The sequence below is a fragment of the Scylla paramamosain genome, chromosome 24 (genome assembly GCF_035594125.1).
Source record: "Scylla paramamosain isolate STU-SP2022 chromosome 24, ASM3559412v1, whole genome shotgun sequence".
Lineage (NCBI taxonomy): Eukaryota > Metazoa > Arthropoda > Malacostraca > Decapoda > Portunidae > Scylla > Scylla paramamosain.
The window spans coordinates 1,535,001-1,548,739 of record NC_087174.1 but is presented as its reverse complement, the minus strand read 5'-3'; the positions used below and the strand labels follow the sequence as shown (position 1 = coordinate 1,548,739).

The 13,739-nt window shown below is 45.1% G+C and overlaps 1 protein-coding gene across 9 annotated transcripts in view; it reads right to left on the bottom strand.

Moving 5' to 3' along the window:
- LOC135112560 (nephrin-like) overlaps positions 1 to 13,739 on the bottom strand; it is a 216,705-nt gene that overhangs the window by 22,348 nt on the left and 180,618 nt on the right. For all 9 annotated transcript variants that reach the window (XM_064027015.1, XM_064027014.1, XM_064027011.1 and 6 more), the window contains exons 11-16: positions 9,836 to 10,183; positions 9,303 to 9,459; positions 8,166 to 8,313; positions 7,267 to 7,419; positions 6,209 to 6,367; positions 4,623 to 4,881 (exon numbers count right to left, since the gene is read on the bottom strand). In XM_064027015.1, the coding sequence (XP_063883085.1) occupies positions 4,623 to 4,881; positions 6,209 to 6,367; positions 7,267 to 7,419; positions 8,166 to 8,313; positions 9,303 to 9,459; positions 9,836 to 10,183 (1,224 nt within the window). The remainder of the gene's footprint in view (positions 1 to 4,622; positions 4,882 to 6,208; positions 6,368 to 7,266; positions 7,420 to 8,165; positions 8,314 to 9,302; positions 9,460 to 9,835; positions 10,184 to 13,739) is intronic.

Sequence of the window (13,739 nt, the reverse complement as noted above, 5' to 3'; positions counted from 1 at the left end):
TCTCTCTCTCTCTCTCTCTCTCTCTCTCTCTCTCTCTCTCTCAATGGGCGTGTGAGTGAAAGAGAGAGATCCTGCTAGCCTTGAGATTAAGTGAGGAGGAGTGTGTGCATCAAAGGACTCAAAGGGCCTGGCTGTGAGGTTGGCGGGAGGCGGCACCTGCTGATACCTGCAACGTGGCTCTGTCCAGATTGAGCCTTCTTTTGAAAACAGATATCTCTTGTTTAAATGTCAAAACGCATGCCCTTATCGTATGAGAGACTATGAATAGAAGCTAAAACGGGTTACACTCCCACAGACTGCCAGTAACGGCATTCGATTCATCAATATTTCACACACACACACACACACACACACACACACACACACACACACACACACACACACGCGCGCGCGCGCGCGCGCGCACACACACACCTGTCGCTACCGAGACTAAAAATAAAAACTACCGATGCAACCTACACTGCGCATGTGAATTTTATAACTCAATGTCTCGCAATTTGAAGTCGTAAAATCTAAGTTCAATTTCTTTTAAGTGTTAATGTCTGACATTTTTCCGGTGGCCTAAAGTTACCTAAAGAAAACAGCAAAAATAAAAAGAAGTAAGTGCGTCTTTCCGCACACATGTTTGGGCAGATTAATCCCCTACAGCCAACGCTCTGAGGCACCTCATTGCTCGCCCACCCTCAGCCTCATTTCTAACCTGCACACAGAACCCACACCTTTCGCTCTCACCTCCTCACACACCGATCTGTTCCCTCACACGTCGTTCCTTTTATCTCACATCCCATCACCTCCCTTACATGTCCCTCTCATAACCCTCTCACACCCACACCTTCCCCTCCCTTCCATCCCATAAAGCCTCACCTCACGGCCATTCTCCCCATCCCTCTCTCATCCCTTCTCTCCACCTTTCAACCCCTCTCACTACCATCACCTCACACAGTCGTTCCCTCTCTCCCTCCACATAGATGGCCCTTCCCTCTCTCTCACCCCAAGCGGTCGAGCAGCTCCGATCCCTCTCCAAACGGTGAACCTTTCCCCTTCCCTCCCCGCACCTCGCGCCACACGAACGGGCCCCGCCCCGCCTCATTCTTCACAGACAGGACACCTTTAGCTCTGCCTATACAGCTGGGCCTCGCTCCCTTCTCGCCCAGCAAACCAACTCCACTCCCTGAAACATCCTGCCTAGACGGTCACACCTTTCCTTCCCTAACTTTATCTTGCACAAATTGGCCACACCTCCACCTGCTCTCTTTCCTTACGACCCTAACGCCCTCCTACCCCCAGGGCCTCACTCCCGTCATGCACGTCCCCTGGTTAGCTGTGTTCCCACTGCTCCCTTCAACTCCCGTAAATCTGGAACCTAACTAGGAGCGTAAAACTGCCTGGGGGACGCCTAGTGCCCGCCTCGCCCCTCGCCCTTGAGAGTCGCCCTTCCAAACAACCCCGAGAACGATCGCTGCAAATAATTAGAGACGATATAAGACTCCAGGGTAAGATAGGCCGGGAAAAGAGTCCACGAAAGGGGCACTTTATGGAATATAACATCCAGGCGACCCAGTCAAGTGGTTCCTGTTTGGTTTGTGGAGTTACTGGCGGCGACAAAAATATGAAGTAGCAGAGTTTTATTCCTGTTTCCCCTCTGCCTCACTGCACAGCGAGTCAGCGGCGAATTTTACTGAGTTCTGTAATGATATTCGCGGCTTTATAGACTCCGTGGCAAATGCACTTCCTGATAACGTGTGTGTGTGTGTGTGTGTGTGTGTGTGTGTGTGTGTGTGTGTGTGTGTGTGTGTGTGTGTGTGTGTGTGTGTGTACGTATGTGTATGTGTGCATGTGTGTGTGTGTGTGTGTGTGTGTCTGTGTGTGTGTGTGTGTGTGTGTGTGTGTGTGTGTGTGTGTGTGTGTGTGTGTGTGTGTGTGTGTGTGTGTGTGTGTGTGTGTGTGTGAGGGAGGGGGTGGCGTTCGTCAGTTACAAATATAGTAATAAACTCTATTATTTACATACATATGGAAATTGTGCTTTTTTTCCCATATATATTTTTTTTCAGTTGATGCGACACGTTTTCTATGAAAGGAAATAAATATAAGATCAAAGGATGCTACAGAAAAAAAAAATCATGTTTCAGATAACTGATCACTAAAAATAGTAGAAACTATACCAGCCGAATAAATAAAGATCTATTAATAATCATAAAGAGAAGAACAATTTAGAAAAAAAAGTGAATTACCTTAAATTTAGTTGCTTACGACCTATGAGTATCCTGAGTGTTTGTTTATCATCTACACCCGCGCCCTATTTACAGTGTTAATTGAATAAGCTCCTCTCTGAATGCGTGGGGTTATCAAGATGAAGCTGGAATGTCGCCCTGCCCGCTAGCAGCTGCCCAGAGTAAGTGTACAGAGGTCCGAGCCCCATGGCGACCCCAGTGCAAGGTCCAAATCTCCTCGTGGTAGTGTTAGTGGTGTTAGTAGGAATATGAAAAATATGCTGGAAACAGGAGGTGGTGAGTTCGTGCGGTTAGTTGTATACATGTTATTTTCCCTTAATTACTACATAAGCTCGTACCCCGGCACCGGCTGTCATGCTGTGCTCGTACGTATGTGACCGGCGTGTGAAGACCGGCATGTGAGAGAGGAGGATGACCAATGCATATCTCACTGAAGGGTTCAACTTTTAATTTCTCTCCCTTTGAAATGACAGGTGGTAAATTAATGTTTTCAATGATGCCTGATGCGCAGGAAGACCAACCAGTGAGCTTCCGCCAGTGTGGATATGCATTGCTTCTCTCCTTTACTCGGTGTCATCTTTATGTCTACATGTGAGTATATTATCTGTTGCTTAATCGTAAATACATCACGTTTCTTACATATGCAGGCTATTTTAGTTATTAATTATTGTGTGAATCATACAAGAAGGAAGGCAGGTCAGAGTTTGGCTTATCGAAACAAACATAAAATCGAAAGTTTGTTAGGTGACTCGTAACAAATAGTGACGTGCAGTGACGTCAGACTTAAAGGGGTCCCGCCCACACGCTACAACTGGCCGGCAGGGTGAGTCCTCAAGCTGACGTCACTTACAACAGCAAGCACTTCTGTTACTAAGAATCCCTTCATAACTGCAAGGAAGTGGGAGTCACGCAAACATTACTGAGCTTCAAGAAAACCAATATCTGACATGCCTGCACGCGGCGCTCCCTCGCCCACTCGTGCAAGTCATTCAACATAGTGGGGCCGAGGCAGGGGATGACGGAGCAGGAAGAGACTCATTTCAGCTCACTACTATCAAATATAAATTCATGGTTTTCGCTCGAACAGTCACGTGAAGATAGCTCTGTCATCCCCCGCGGCTCCAAGCCCATCACCATGGGAGTTATCGTGGTGGAGGGAGTGCGCGCCACCATTACCTGTGTAACCCGTGTCATGCACACTTACCTTGCATCACGCCAGCTAAACGTGTACTTCAGAGACTCCTAACAACATAATCAACTTAAAACACAATTCAAAGTAAACTGGCCTAGATACATCAAAATACACATGAGTAAATGCTCTTAAAGAAAAATACCAAAGAAATATTAAATAATATTAATAGTACACATCATAATTAAGCATTTGAAGACAACAACTTAAATCTAAAAAAAAAAAAAAAGAAATCAAATAAAATTGTTTTGTGCGTGCGGCTGTGGTGTGGATTGTGTGGACGGAATATAACTGAACGTTAACAGCGAAATTTGGCTTGTTTGAATTAACAATTTTTATCAAGATGTAATTAAAATTACTTTCCTGGAAACAGGATCTAATCTTATGCAGGTGATGCCACCAGTGTAATGAAAGGCGACATGGAATTAGATTCCATTTAATAGGATCTGCAGTGCTTACACGTTATTAATGTGGCAGAGGATAATTACACCTTCTGAGTCAAAATATGAGGGGGGAATATATTCATCTGACAAGGAGGAATGCACTCATTTTTATTTCAAGGTCAAGCCAGGAATCTCAAAATGTTTGTTACAATCCCGGATGAGATGTCTTGAAACTCAAAATAGGAATCTTGCGGACAGAAAGATGAAGTGGTGGAGACGCGTCGCAGTGCTGGCCAAACACGAGTAAAGGAAAGACCGAGGCAGACGAGAGAGCAGCGTCGGGCAAAAGAGTGCCACGGCCGGTTAAGCTCATCATAATAATGTCATTTGTAAGATTTTGGCTTTGAGATTCAGAACTGATAATCAACAAGAACGAAGAGTTTTTTTTATTTCAAACTATTTTCGATTTGTTGATATTATATGCATATAGGCCTAAGCCTAATATGATACTATTTAACAAAAAAAAAAAAAAAAAAGAATTTCAAGACGATATTTTGCTGCTCTAATCCTCGACAATACTCCCCCTCAATAACACCAAGACCGACATAGAAAATACCAAGTGTATTAGCGCATAATAACGTGAAAAATGTTTAAAATCAATAAAAAGACAATAATGAAACTAAACAGGAATAATACTCAAATACTTTGTGACAATAAATCAATATTTCCGCTGTCCACCGCAGCTTGTTGTGTCCATGTCTGTGGCGCGCACATAGTACAACACACAGAGTGATGCCCCGAGGGCGCCTGAGTACTTACTGCGTGTGATGGCTCGGACAAACTCGCCCCTGTATTCGCTGTCCCCGTCATTGTTGCGACTCTGGATGGAGAAGAAGTACTCGGTGTTGAGGCTGAGGCCCGTCACAGTGTAGGTGTACACGCCGAACTCCACCACGTCCGCGAATTGGTAACTGCTGGACGATTTACTGCGGTATCGGATACGAAAGTACTGTGGCTGTCCCCCGTCGAATCCCGGAGTCCAGGATAGAGTGACGGAGTCGTGAGTGGTGTTGAGGATCTGCGGAAGGATAAGGCATGGAAACTGTTATTAATCAAAAGTACACTACTCTTATTCTAATTTAATAAAGAACAATACTACACGAAAATATTCCTCTATACATAAGCAATCACGACGCGTGCTACATAATTTTTACATACGAGAATTCAGTACAGGGAAGTGTCAAAAGTGGTCCGCAAGACGAAGGAAGCATTTAACTGCACCAGCCACGGTCAGGAATTGGAACTTTGCACGAAACTCATACAATGACCTTCGATCACGACCACCGGTGAGGAGGGAACAGCCTCCCTCACGGCTCACTCCCCTCCGCTAGACACTTTAGCAACTCTCCTCAACACCCTCGCCAGAGTAAACAGTCACGGCTCCGAAAGGAATAAAGATGCACTCTGACTGCGGGAGTGGAAAACAGCAAAACTATCAGCATGAGGCTATTGTGAGCGCTGAGCGAGGAACCAACAGAGGGAGAATTTGGAATGCATTTAAAGGACAGAGCAGATGACTTTGTGGTGGATAAGAAGAGAATCATGTCGAGATAGAGAGAGAGAGATAGATAGATAGATAGATAAAGAGAGAGAGAGAGAGAGAGAGAGAGAGAGAGAGAGAGAGAGAGAGAGAGAGAGAGAGAGAGAGAGAGAGAGAGAGAGAGAGAGAGAGAGAGAGAGAGAGAGATATGAAAAGCTAATGGACTCATATTTGCAGTATGGCGCAAGAGGGGGAGCCGCCCGGACACTAAGGGGAAGCTAATTGGAGGAGATACAGCGTGAACGAAGGGAATTTCTGCAAACTGAAAAAAAAGATAATTCGATCCTCGGCAATAAAAATCTTTCTTGCTGTGCCTGTCTGTTTCTTTCTTTTCTTTTACTTGTGGCTAACTAAATAAAATATACATATAGATGATAATAATAATAACAATAAATAATAATAATTGCAATAATAATAATAATAATAATAATAATAATAATAATAATAATAATAATAATAATAATAATAATAATAATAATAATAACAACAACAACAACAATAACATGAAATAAGATAAAAAACCGCAACATTTCCTTATGAGTTTCGCCTACGAAGATCTTATAAAATTTCGCACATTAATCAAGGAAACCAAGAGGGAACAAACATGGGCATCATGATCACGGGAACAACATGGCTATCGTAAATGTCAAGGTATTTTTTCTAAGACATATTTTGATCAACCAATATATCTATCTATTATGTCCACCTTTCATAAGCACGTGATGTACAACAACACATCTTTTATTTCAAAAGAGTACATAAAGGAGCGCGAGGATGTAGTGAGCAAGGCTGGGGCGGCACACACCTTGAGGGCGAGGGGCGGGTCAGGCCGAGTGGGGCGCGTGAAGCGGACCTGGGTGGTGGAGGCGCCCAACTCATTCTCGGCGACACAGACGTAATCGCCGTAGTCATGTTCCCTGACACTCTTGATGATGAATGTGGAGGCCCAGGTGACGAGGCCAGTCTGGGGAGGAGGCACGGGGTACAGGCGGTTAGTTAGTTATCCCTAAGTAATTGTATTAAAGGCTCCGAATAACAACTGCAAAATTTGTTTGTGACAACGGATACATAGATCTAAATATTTGTACAGTTCACTAATTTCATTCAGATTTTATAACGAGTATGCAAACAACATAAAAGCTTTGTTATGTACAATGTACAGGCCACGTCAAAATTATTATTTGCAGCATGCAAACTTTGAACAAAAATGATTGACCTTCCATTCACAAATTATATAATTTAAATGAAAAATAAGTCATTATGCAACTTTACTGGTTATATCTAACAACAAGACAGAATTATGAAATGGCTGACACTGCAGCTACAGATAAAACCTCTGCTTATGCAAATATTGAGGAAAATGCAGAAAAAATGAGCATTGCAAATCCATGTAAACATGTATTAAGATGAGAGAGAGAGAGAGAGAGAGAGATGAGAGAGAGAGAGAGAGAGAGAGAGAGAGAGAGAGAGAGAGAGAGAGAGAGGGAGAGAGAGAGAGAGAGAGAGGGCAGAGAGAGAGAGAGAGAGAGAGAGAGAGAGAGAGAGAGAGAGAGAGAGAGAGAGAGAGAGAGAGAGAGAGAGAGAGAGAGAGAGAGAGAGAGAGAGAGAGAGAGAGAGAGAGAGAGAGAGAGAGAGAGAGAGAGAGAGAGAGAGAGAGAGAGAGAGAGAGAGAGAACGAGAGAGAGAGATGGAGAGAGGGAGAGAGAGAGAGAGAGAGAGAGAGAGAGAGAGAGAGAGAGAGAGAGAGAGGCGTGGACATGGAATTACTAATAGTCCACACAACAGTAGTCAGCTTGGTGCCTTCTTCCTTCCCATCACACCCGCCTAAAAAGGTGACCCCAAACAGGAACATGTGCAGCTCACCTTTATTGTCTCATTTTCGTACTTGTCAGGCCGGGCACCATTAGAGAGGAGGTGGCCGTCTCTCTTCCAGGAAAAGCTGATGTCAGGAGCTCCCTGCGCCCGGCAGTGTAGAAGGCCTGTGCCCCCTAACTCCACCGCCGCCCGGTTGAAGAGCTGCAAGGCATATCCAGTCAGAGGCAAGGCTTCAGGTGGCCACCGACACAGCGTGCGGTAAAAGTGGCCATGACGCATGAAACAGTGATGTGTGTATGTGCGAGGTGCAGGTGAGTGATGGCCAGCTTGCAGGCTCAAATAAAAGGATGTCGAATATATATGTAACGTAACGTGTGGGTCTTAGTGATGGAGAGAGAGAGAGAGAGAGAGAGAGAGAGAGAGAGAGAGAGAGAGAGAGAGAGAGAGAGAGAGAGAGAGAGAGAGAGAGAGAGAGAGAGAGAGAGAGAGAGAGAGAGAGAGATATGTATACTAAACGTGTGTGTGTGTGTGTGTGTGTGTCTGCGTGTATGTCGTAGCACGATGTAAGAATAATAATGCATAAACTTCATCAAAAACAAAAAAACTTTAAAACAAACAGCTAGACAGGAAACAACAGAGGTAAGGGTCAACAAAGGTCATATGTGAGTAACACTAAGGACTCCACCAGGCTTAGCAAACACAGCACTCCCACTACATTAGATATTAATGTTCTGGGCACACATCTCATCTGTCTCCGGAACACTGGGAATAACATGAGGAAGCTTCAAACACTAGACATGACATAATTATAAAGATACGAAACATGAAAACTAAAAACACGTGCCCCTTAAGTCCAACACAGGGACTGGCGGGGCCGCTGAGGGTCACAACGAACGTCTCTTGAATAAATTAAGGCAATCACCTGCTGAGACCACCTGGGCACCCACCTGAGAGCGCTCCACCTGGGGTTTCGTTTTGACCACTAGAGTAGCGTTCGACATGGTTTCCTTCCCGATGCCATTGTTCACCACGCAGCTGAAGACGCCCGTGTCATTTCGGTTGGCTCGCAGCACCATCAGGGAGGCTTTCTTCCCTCTGGGGGGCGGGACGGCCGGTTAGAGGGATGCAGTGCTCGAGACAGATTAAGGAAGGTAGACAAGTGGAAAGAAAAGTTTGTGAGGGTGCAGCGTCGAGGAATGTTTGTTCTGGGTGTTTAATGGAAAGTAGACACGTAGAAAAGAAGTTAGGGGCGTTGTAAAGTAGAGGGATATTGCTATTTCTGTGAGCAGATTATGGAAAGTAGAAAAGTAAAGGAGGAGGTCACGTTGTGTTACGAGGTAGACATGTAGCGGGAGGCGGAGGGTACCCCAAATATTACCCAGGAAAAAAAAAAAAAAGAAAGAAAGGAAAAATCACTAAAAATAATGTCAATGATGTTCATGACTAACACAAAAACATTCCTGCATATTCCTGCCAGTATTGACAAAGACATTACCATTACATTAAAAAAAAGAAAAAAGACCAAGAGTATCAAGAAATGTATACTCAATAAACTCAACTTTGTTTGGGATTTCTAGGGGAAAGAAAATGCCAAAAAGAAAAAGAAAAAAAGATCAACATGATAATACCCTTCCTCTATGCATGGCACGAACTTGGCATTTAAACGTCACAAAGCTATTACAAAAGTGCGTGCATCCCGAGGCAAGGAAAGTTCAGCAAGTGACCCGCGCTTCTAAAAGTTCTCAGAGCCTCAAACTATTCAAAATTCTAAGCTCGATGGCTTTTTCCTTTCCGCTTTCTACCTTCCCCTCCCCTACTCTACTTTGCTCTCTCTCTCTCTCTCTCTCTCTCTCTCTCTCTCTCTCTCTCTCTCTCTCTCTCTCTCTCTCTCTCTCTCTCTCTCTCTCTGCTGTCGATGCCAGTCACGATCTAATACATTACCTTCTATACTCAGCTCTTACTTCCTTCATTACTGTCCTATGTAGTTTTGCTTCCCCACCAACCCTCTCTCTCTCTCTCTCTCTCTCTCTCTCTCTCTCTCTCTCTCTCTCTCTCTCTCTCTCTCTCTCTCTCTGCCAACTCACCCGAAGGACTGCTCAGTGCGCGTAAAGTCGTAGTTCTCTCTCGACCACTTCATCATGGCCTCCGTCAGGGGGTTCCCGTCGGCGGCACACTCCAGGTGGGCGTCTTGTCCCTCCGACACCGTGACAAGTCTGGAGGTGTACTTGATGGTGGGAGGATCTGTGCAGGGGAGAGGAGAGACGCGAATGATTCATGAGATTACTGAGTATAGAGAGAGAGAGAGAGAGAGAGAGAGAGAGAGAGAGAGAGAGAGAGAGAGAGAGAGAGAGAGAGAGAGAGAGAGAGAGAGAGAGAGAGAGAGAGAGAGAGAGAGAGAGAGAGAGAGAGAGAGAGAGAGAGAGAGAGAGAGAGAGAGAGAGAGAGAGGGGCATTAAAATTCAAAAAATAATCCTTCACATAGGATCAAATTACAATTCCTCACGAACCGCAACGGACTCACCCTTCGTCCCTAAAATGAACCAAAACTTTTCATACACACACACACACACACACACACACACACACACACACACACACAAGACAGCCTCATACTCACACTGCACGTTGATGTAGATCTTGGCGTCCGTTGTGCCCTCTGAATTAGTCGCTTTAAGTTCATAATCCCCTGCGTCGTCGACCGTCACGCCCTTGAGGTAAAGCAGAGGCCCGTCAGCAGCCACGTAGGAGGAGGTCTCACTGGGCGCCGCTGCCATCTCCTCCAGGTCAATGGTGTAGGCGTTTCTCCAGGAGTCCTCGTTGACCTGCTGGGGGAGGGGGAGGCCGTGGCGCGTCCAGGCGTACGTCACGGGCCCCGGGTTTGCTCTCGCCGTTAGATTGAGCACTTCAGACTCCCCGATCACCACGTCCACCACCGGCGGAGGGTCAGTGAGGAAGGTTGGTTTGTCTGAGGAAGAAAAGAGGAGTTGCTGCAGACTAACGGTAAGCCATAAAGGTGAAGTGTGCAATAACCAGCGCACATTCACGCATGCAGACACAAAATAAAGTAAAAAAATCCGTTCACAATTGCGAATGTACTACAAGACCACGTGTCAGATTTTTTGGGGGATGGGATAAATATGAACCAACACAACATGCCGTTTCGAAACAATTAAAATACATAAACTGAACAACAACAACCGTAACATTCCTAACCGGACGGCAATGTTTTAATAAAGAATAAGCAATACGAGTAATAACATTCATAATTCAGACTATTTTCGGCCGGACCCACCGCTCCGGCTCGTGCCCGCCAGGGACGGAGGGCATTTGCAATAATTCATTACACAGTGATCAGCTGGGGTAATCCTCTTGGACGAGTGAGGGGAAATGGAAGGGAGCGTCCTCAGCACAGTTGAGAGATGAATAGAAACGTTAGGGGAAATGGAAGAGGAAATGGAGGTAACTAACAGCACTGCGAATGGTCTGAAACTTTGAGCATCTCTATCAAACCTCTCCTCCAGCTTCTCCTCCTTCTACTTGTTGGCATCTCACTCCTTCGTCTTCCGCGTTTCTCCTTCCCCTGCTGCACCTGCCCCGGTACACTCTCCACCACCACCGCCTCCTTCCATTACACCGCCCACTTCACCACCTACTTATCTCCCACCAATACGCTACCTCCTTCTTTTGGGGCACGAAAGTATTTCTCTCTCTCTCTCTCTCTCTCTCTCTCTCTCTCTCTCTCTCTCTCTCTCTCTCTCTCTCTCTCTCTCTCATACTTCTTCACCTCAGTTCCCTTTCGACGCTCGCCAACCGCAAACTGAAATGAATTGGGCGAGTGGGCAGCGATACTTGTCCAGATAGCGTTAACGACCACGCCAGCCGATAAGGCAACCTTCCTCCCCCAACCCAAAGAGGCGCTGCGAAGAATCGGAGACGCGGCTGCTGTTCCTGATGCCCCCGCTGTTACCCCGCGGCTCTGAATACTGGCGAGGCTTGTGGTGTCTGCCGCTCTCTTTATGCTTCTTTTGTGGTTATTATTCAGTCTCGTTATTATTCTGTCAGCGTCTTCCGGAGGTTGTGTTGAGATTTTTGCGCCACCGCTGCTCGCTGGTCCGTCGCACTATTCCGTCTACTGGTTTCTTTTCCGTCACGCTGCTTTCTATTGTGCCTTTATTCCATGTCTTTATTTAATTTTTATACCTTTTTTTTTATGGAAACAACAACAAACTTCTTCGCTTGTGAACTCCGTGGTCATTTTGTTTAGTTTTCCACTTCACACCTAAACAATTTTACAGTCAATTAATATATTATAATTTCCATAAGTATGTGTATTCTTCTTTGTTACTCCTAATCCTTTCTCTCACTACCCCATCTCTCACTCCCTCTTCCCTCTAACCACTCGCTTCATTTACCCTCCTCTCTTCAGTCTACCGCAAGCCTCTAACACCCTCGTGCTCCCATCCTTGCCTCACCTTCTTCCTCGCCTACTCGTACCTACCTCTCTGCACTTCCCTTAAACCTTCTCTCTCTATATCCTGCTCCATTTTTCGCCTCGTCCTCCTTCCACCACTCTACCTCCTTCTTGACCCTCTACCAGTCTACCTCCCTCCCTAGCCCATTCCCTCAACCTCCCTCTTTGCTCCTCTACCTCCCTCCATTCCTCCCTCCCCTAGTCGCCAACCGCGCCACACACGCAGGAATTTTAAAGTCCTGTTTAGCTGAGTTTTACTGCCGACCGGCGAAAGATAAGACCTGTTTTGTTTCTCTCCCTGTTCTTCCGTTTTGGTTGTTGGGCGATATGTAAATAGAACCGGAGGAAAAGGGGGTATAATGGAAATTTTACTGTACATGATCCTGTTACGTTATTTAGATTTTTCTCTCCTCTACGTTCCCTCACTTGCTTTGTTTTACTTTTAATAATTGTTTTTCACTGCGACGGGAATCTTTACGTTACGTTATTTCGTTAAGGAATTTACAACTTTTTTTCTGTTTTTATTTTATTTTATCTTCTTTATTCTCAGCTTCGCGTAACCTTTTTTTTTTTTCGCAGAATTCAGATCTTATCCTGTAACGCTGCCGGGAAACTTAGTGTTGAACAACATTGCGTCCATTTGTGTTGTACTGTGTAGTATATTGTAGTGTAGTGCAGCGTAGTGTTGTGTTGTGTTGCGTTGCATGTGTGTACGAGAGAGAGAGAGAGAGAGAGAGAGAGAGAGAGAGAGAGAGAGAGAGAGAGAGAGAGAGAGAGAGAGAGAGAGAGAGACGGACAGACAGACAGACATACAAAGACATTCAGTAATTCCAGTATGAAATGCGTGAAAAATTCAGTTCTCTCTGCATCACCTGCTCGACATCTAAAGGGACGTCCGTGAATTTTTTTATATTCATTACTAGAATTTTATGAAATGAAAAGTTTGACACGAGTTTGCAAGAGGAAAACTTCTTACTCAAGTCTGCCCCCACGAAGAATAAATTCACTAGTTCCCCTTTAAAATGGTTTTCTCTAATTATGCACCAGTCTCTTAATTATATTACGCATCCGGGTTACACATTTCTCTCCTTTTTCTCTGATATACATTTACTGTTACATTGTAACAGTAAGCTGAGCCTTTGCCTATCTTTTCAGTGTAGACAACTCAAACGTGAATAACGAAACACTCGTCAACTGAATCATAACAGCAATACACATTCTGTAAAACACTTTCCATATTGTGCATGAATGAACGCCACCTCCGTCGTCACCACTTTAAGTATACGACCAATACTATGTCTATTTTTGCACGCCTTTCCTAATCTTTCTTCTTTTCCGGTGTCTCTCCCTTTCCTTTAAACTCTCCTCTAAGGTGTTCGGCAAGACACGTCGGCTTTAATAATATCTGGAAGTTGAAAACGATATCCAGCGGAAATTAAACTGGACGGCGCGGTAATTGAGAGTTCTTTACGCAGGGATCGCGGGACTCTTCGGCCACCGCTGGGGAACAAAACGCCCTGCTTTTGGTTCCTAATGCCTTTTATCGCCAGAAATACTAAGCGGCGAACAACATTCTGCCCTGCCAAGGAGGACGTTTTATATATTTGGGCGGAGATAAACAAAGCTTGCGACGCGTGGATGTTGTTCTTGTAAGAAAGGAATGGGGGTATGCATGAGGTATTGGCATTGCTACTGCTGCTCCTGGTGGTGGTGGTGGTGGTGGTGGTAGCGATAGTGGTGCTACTACTGTTACTGCTTCTGCTGCTGCTACTACTACTACTACTACTACTACTACTACTACTACTACTACTACTACTACTACTACTAATGCTGCTGCTGCTGCTGCTGCTGCTGCTGCTGCTACAACTATACTACAACAACTACTACTACTACTACTACTAATACCACCACTACAACTACTTCAACTACTATTACGAGTACAACTTCCATTACTACTGTTCTTTCACTGGCGAGACACATCGGGAAGAGCACAACAAATAAATTCAAAGCAAGATTAAATCACCTTTCCCTAATAAAGATTTAATTCCAC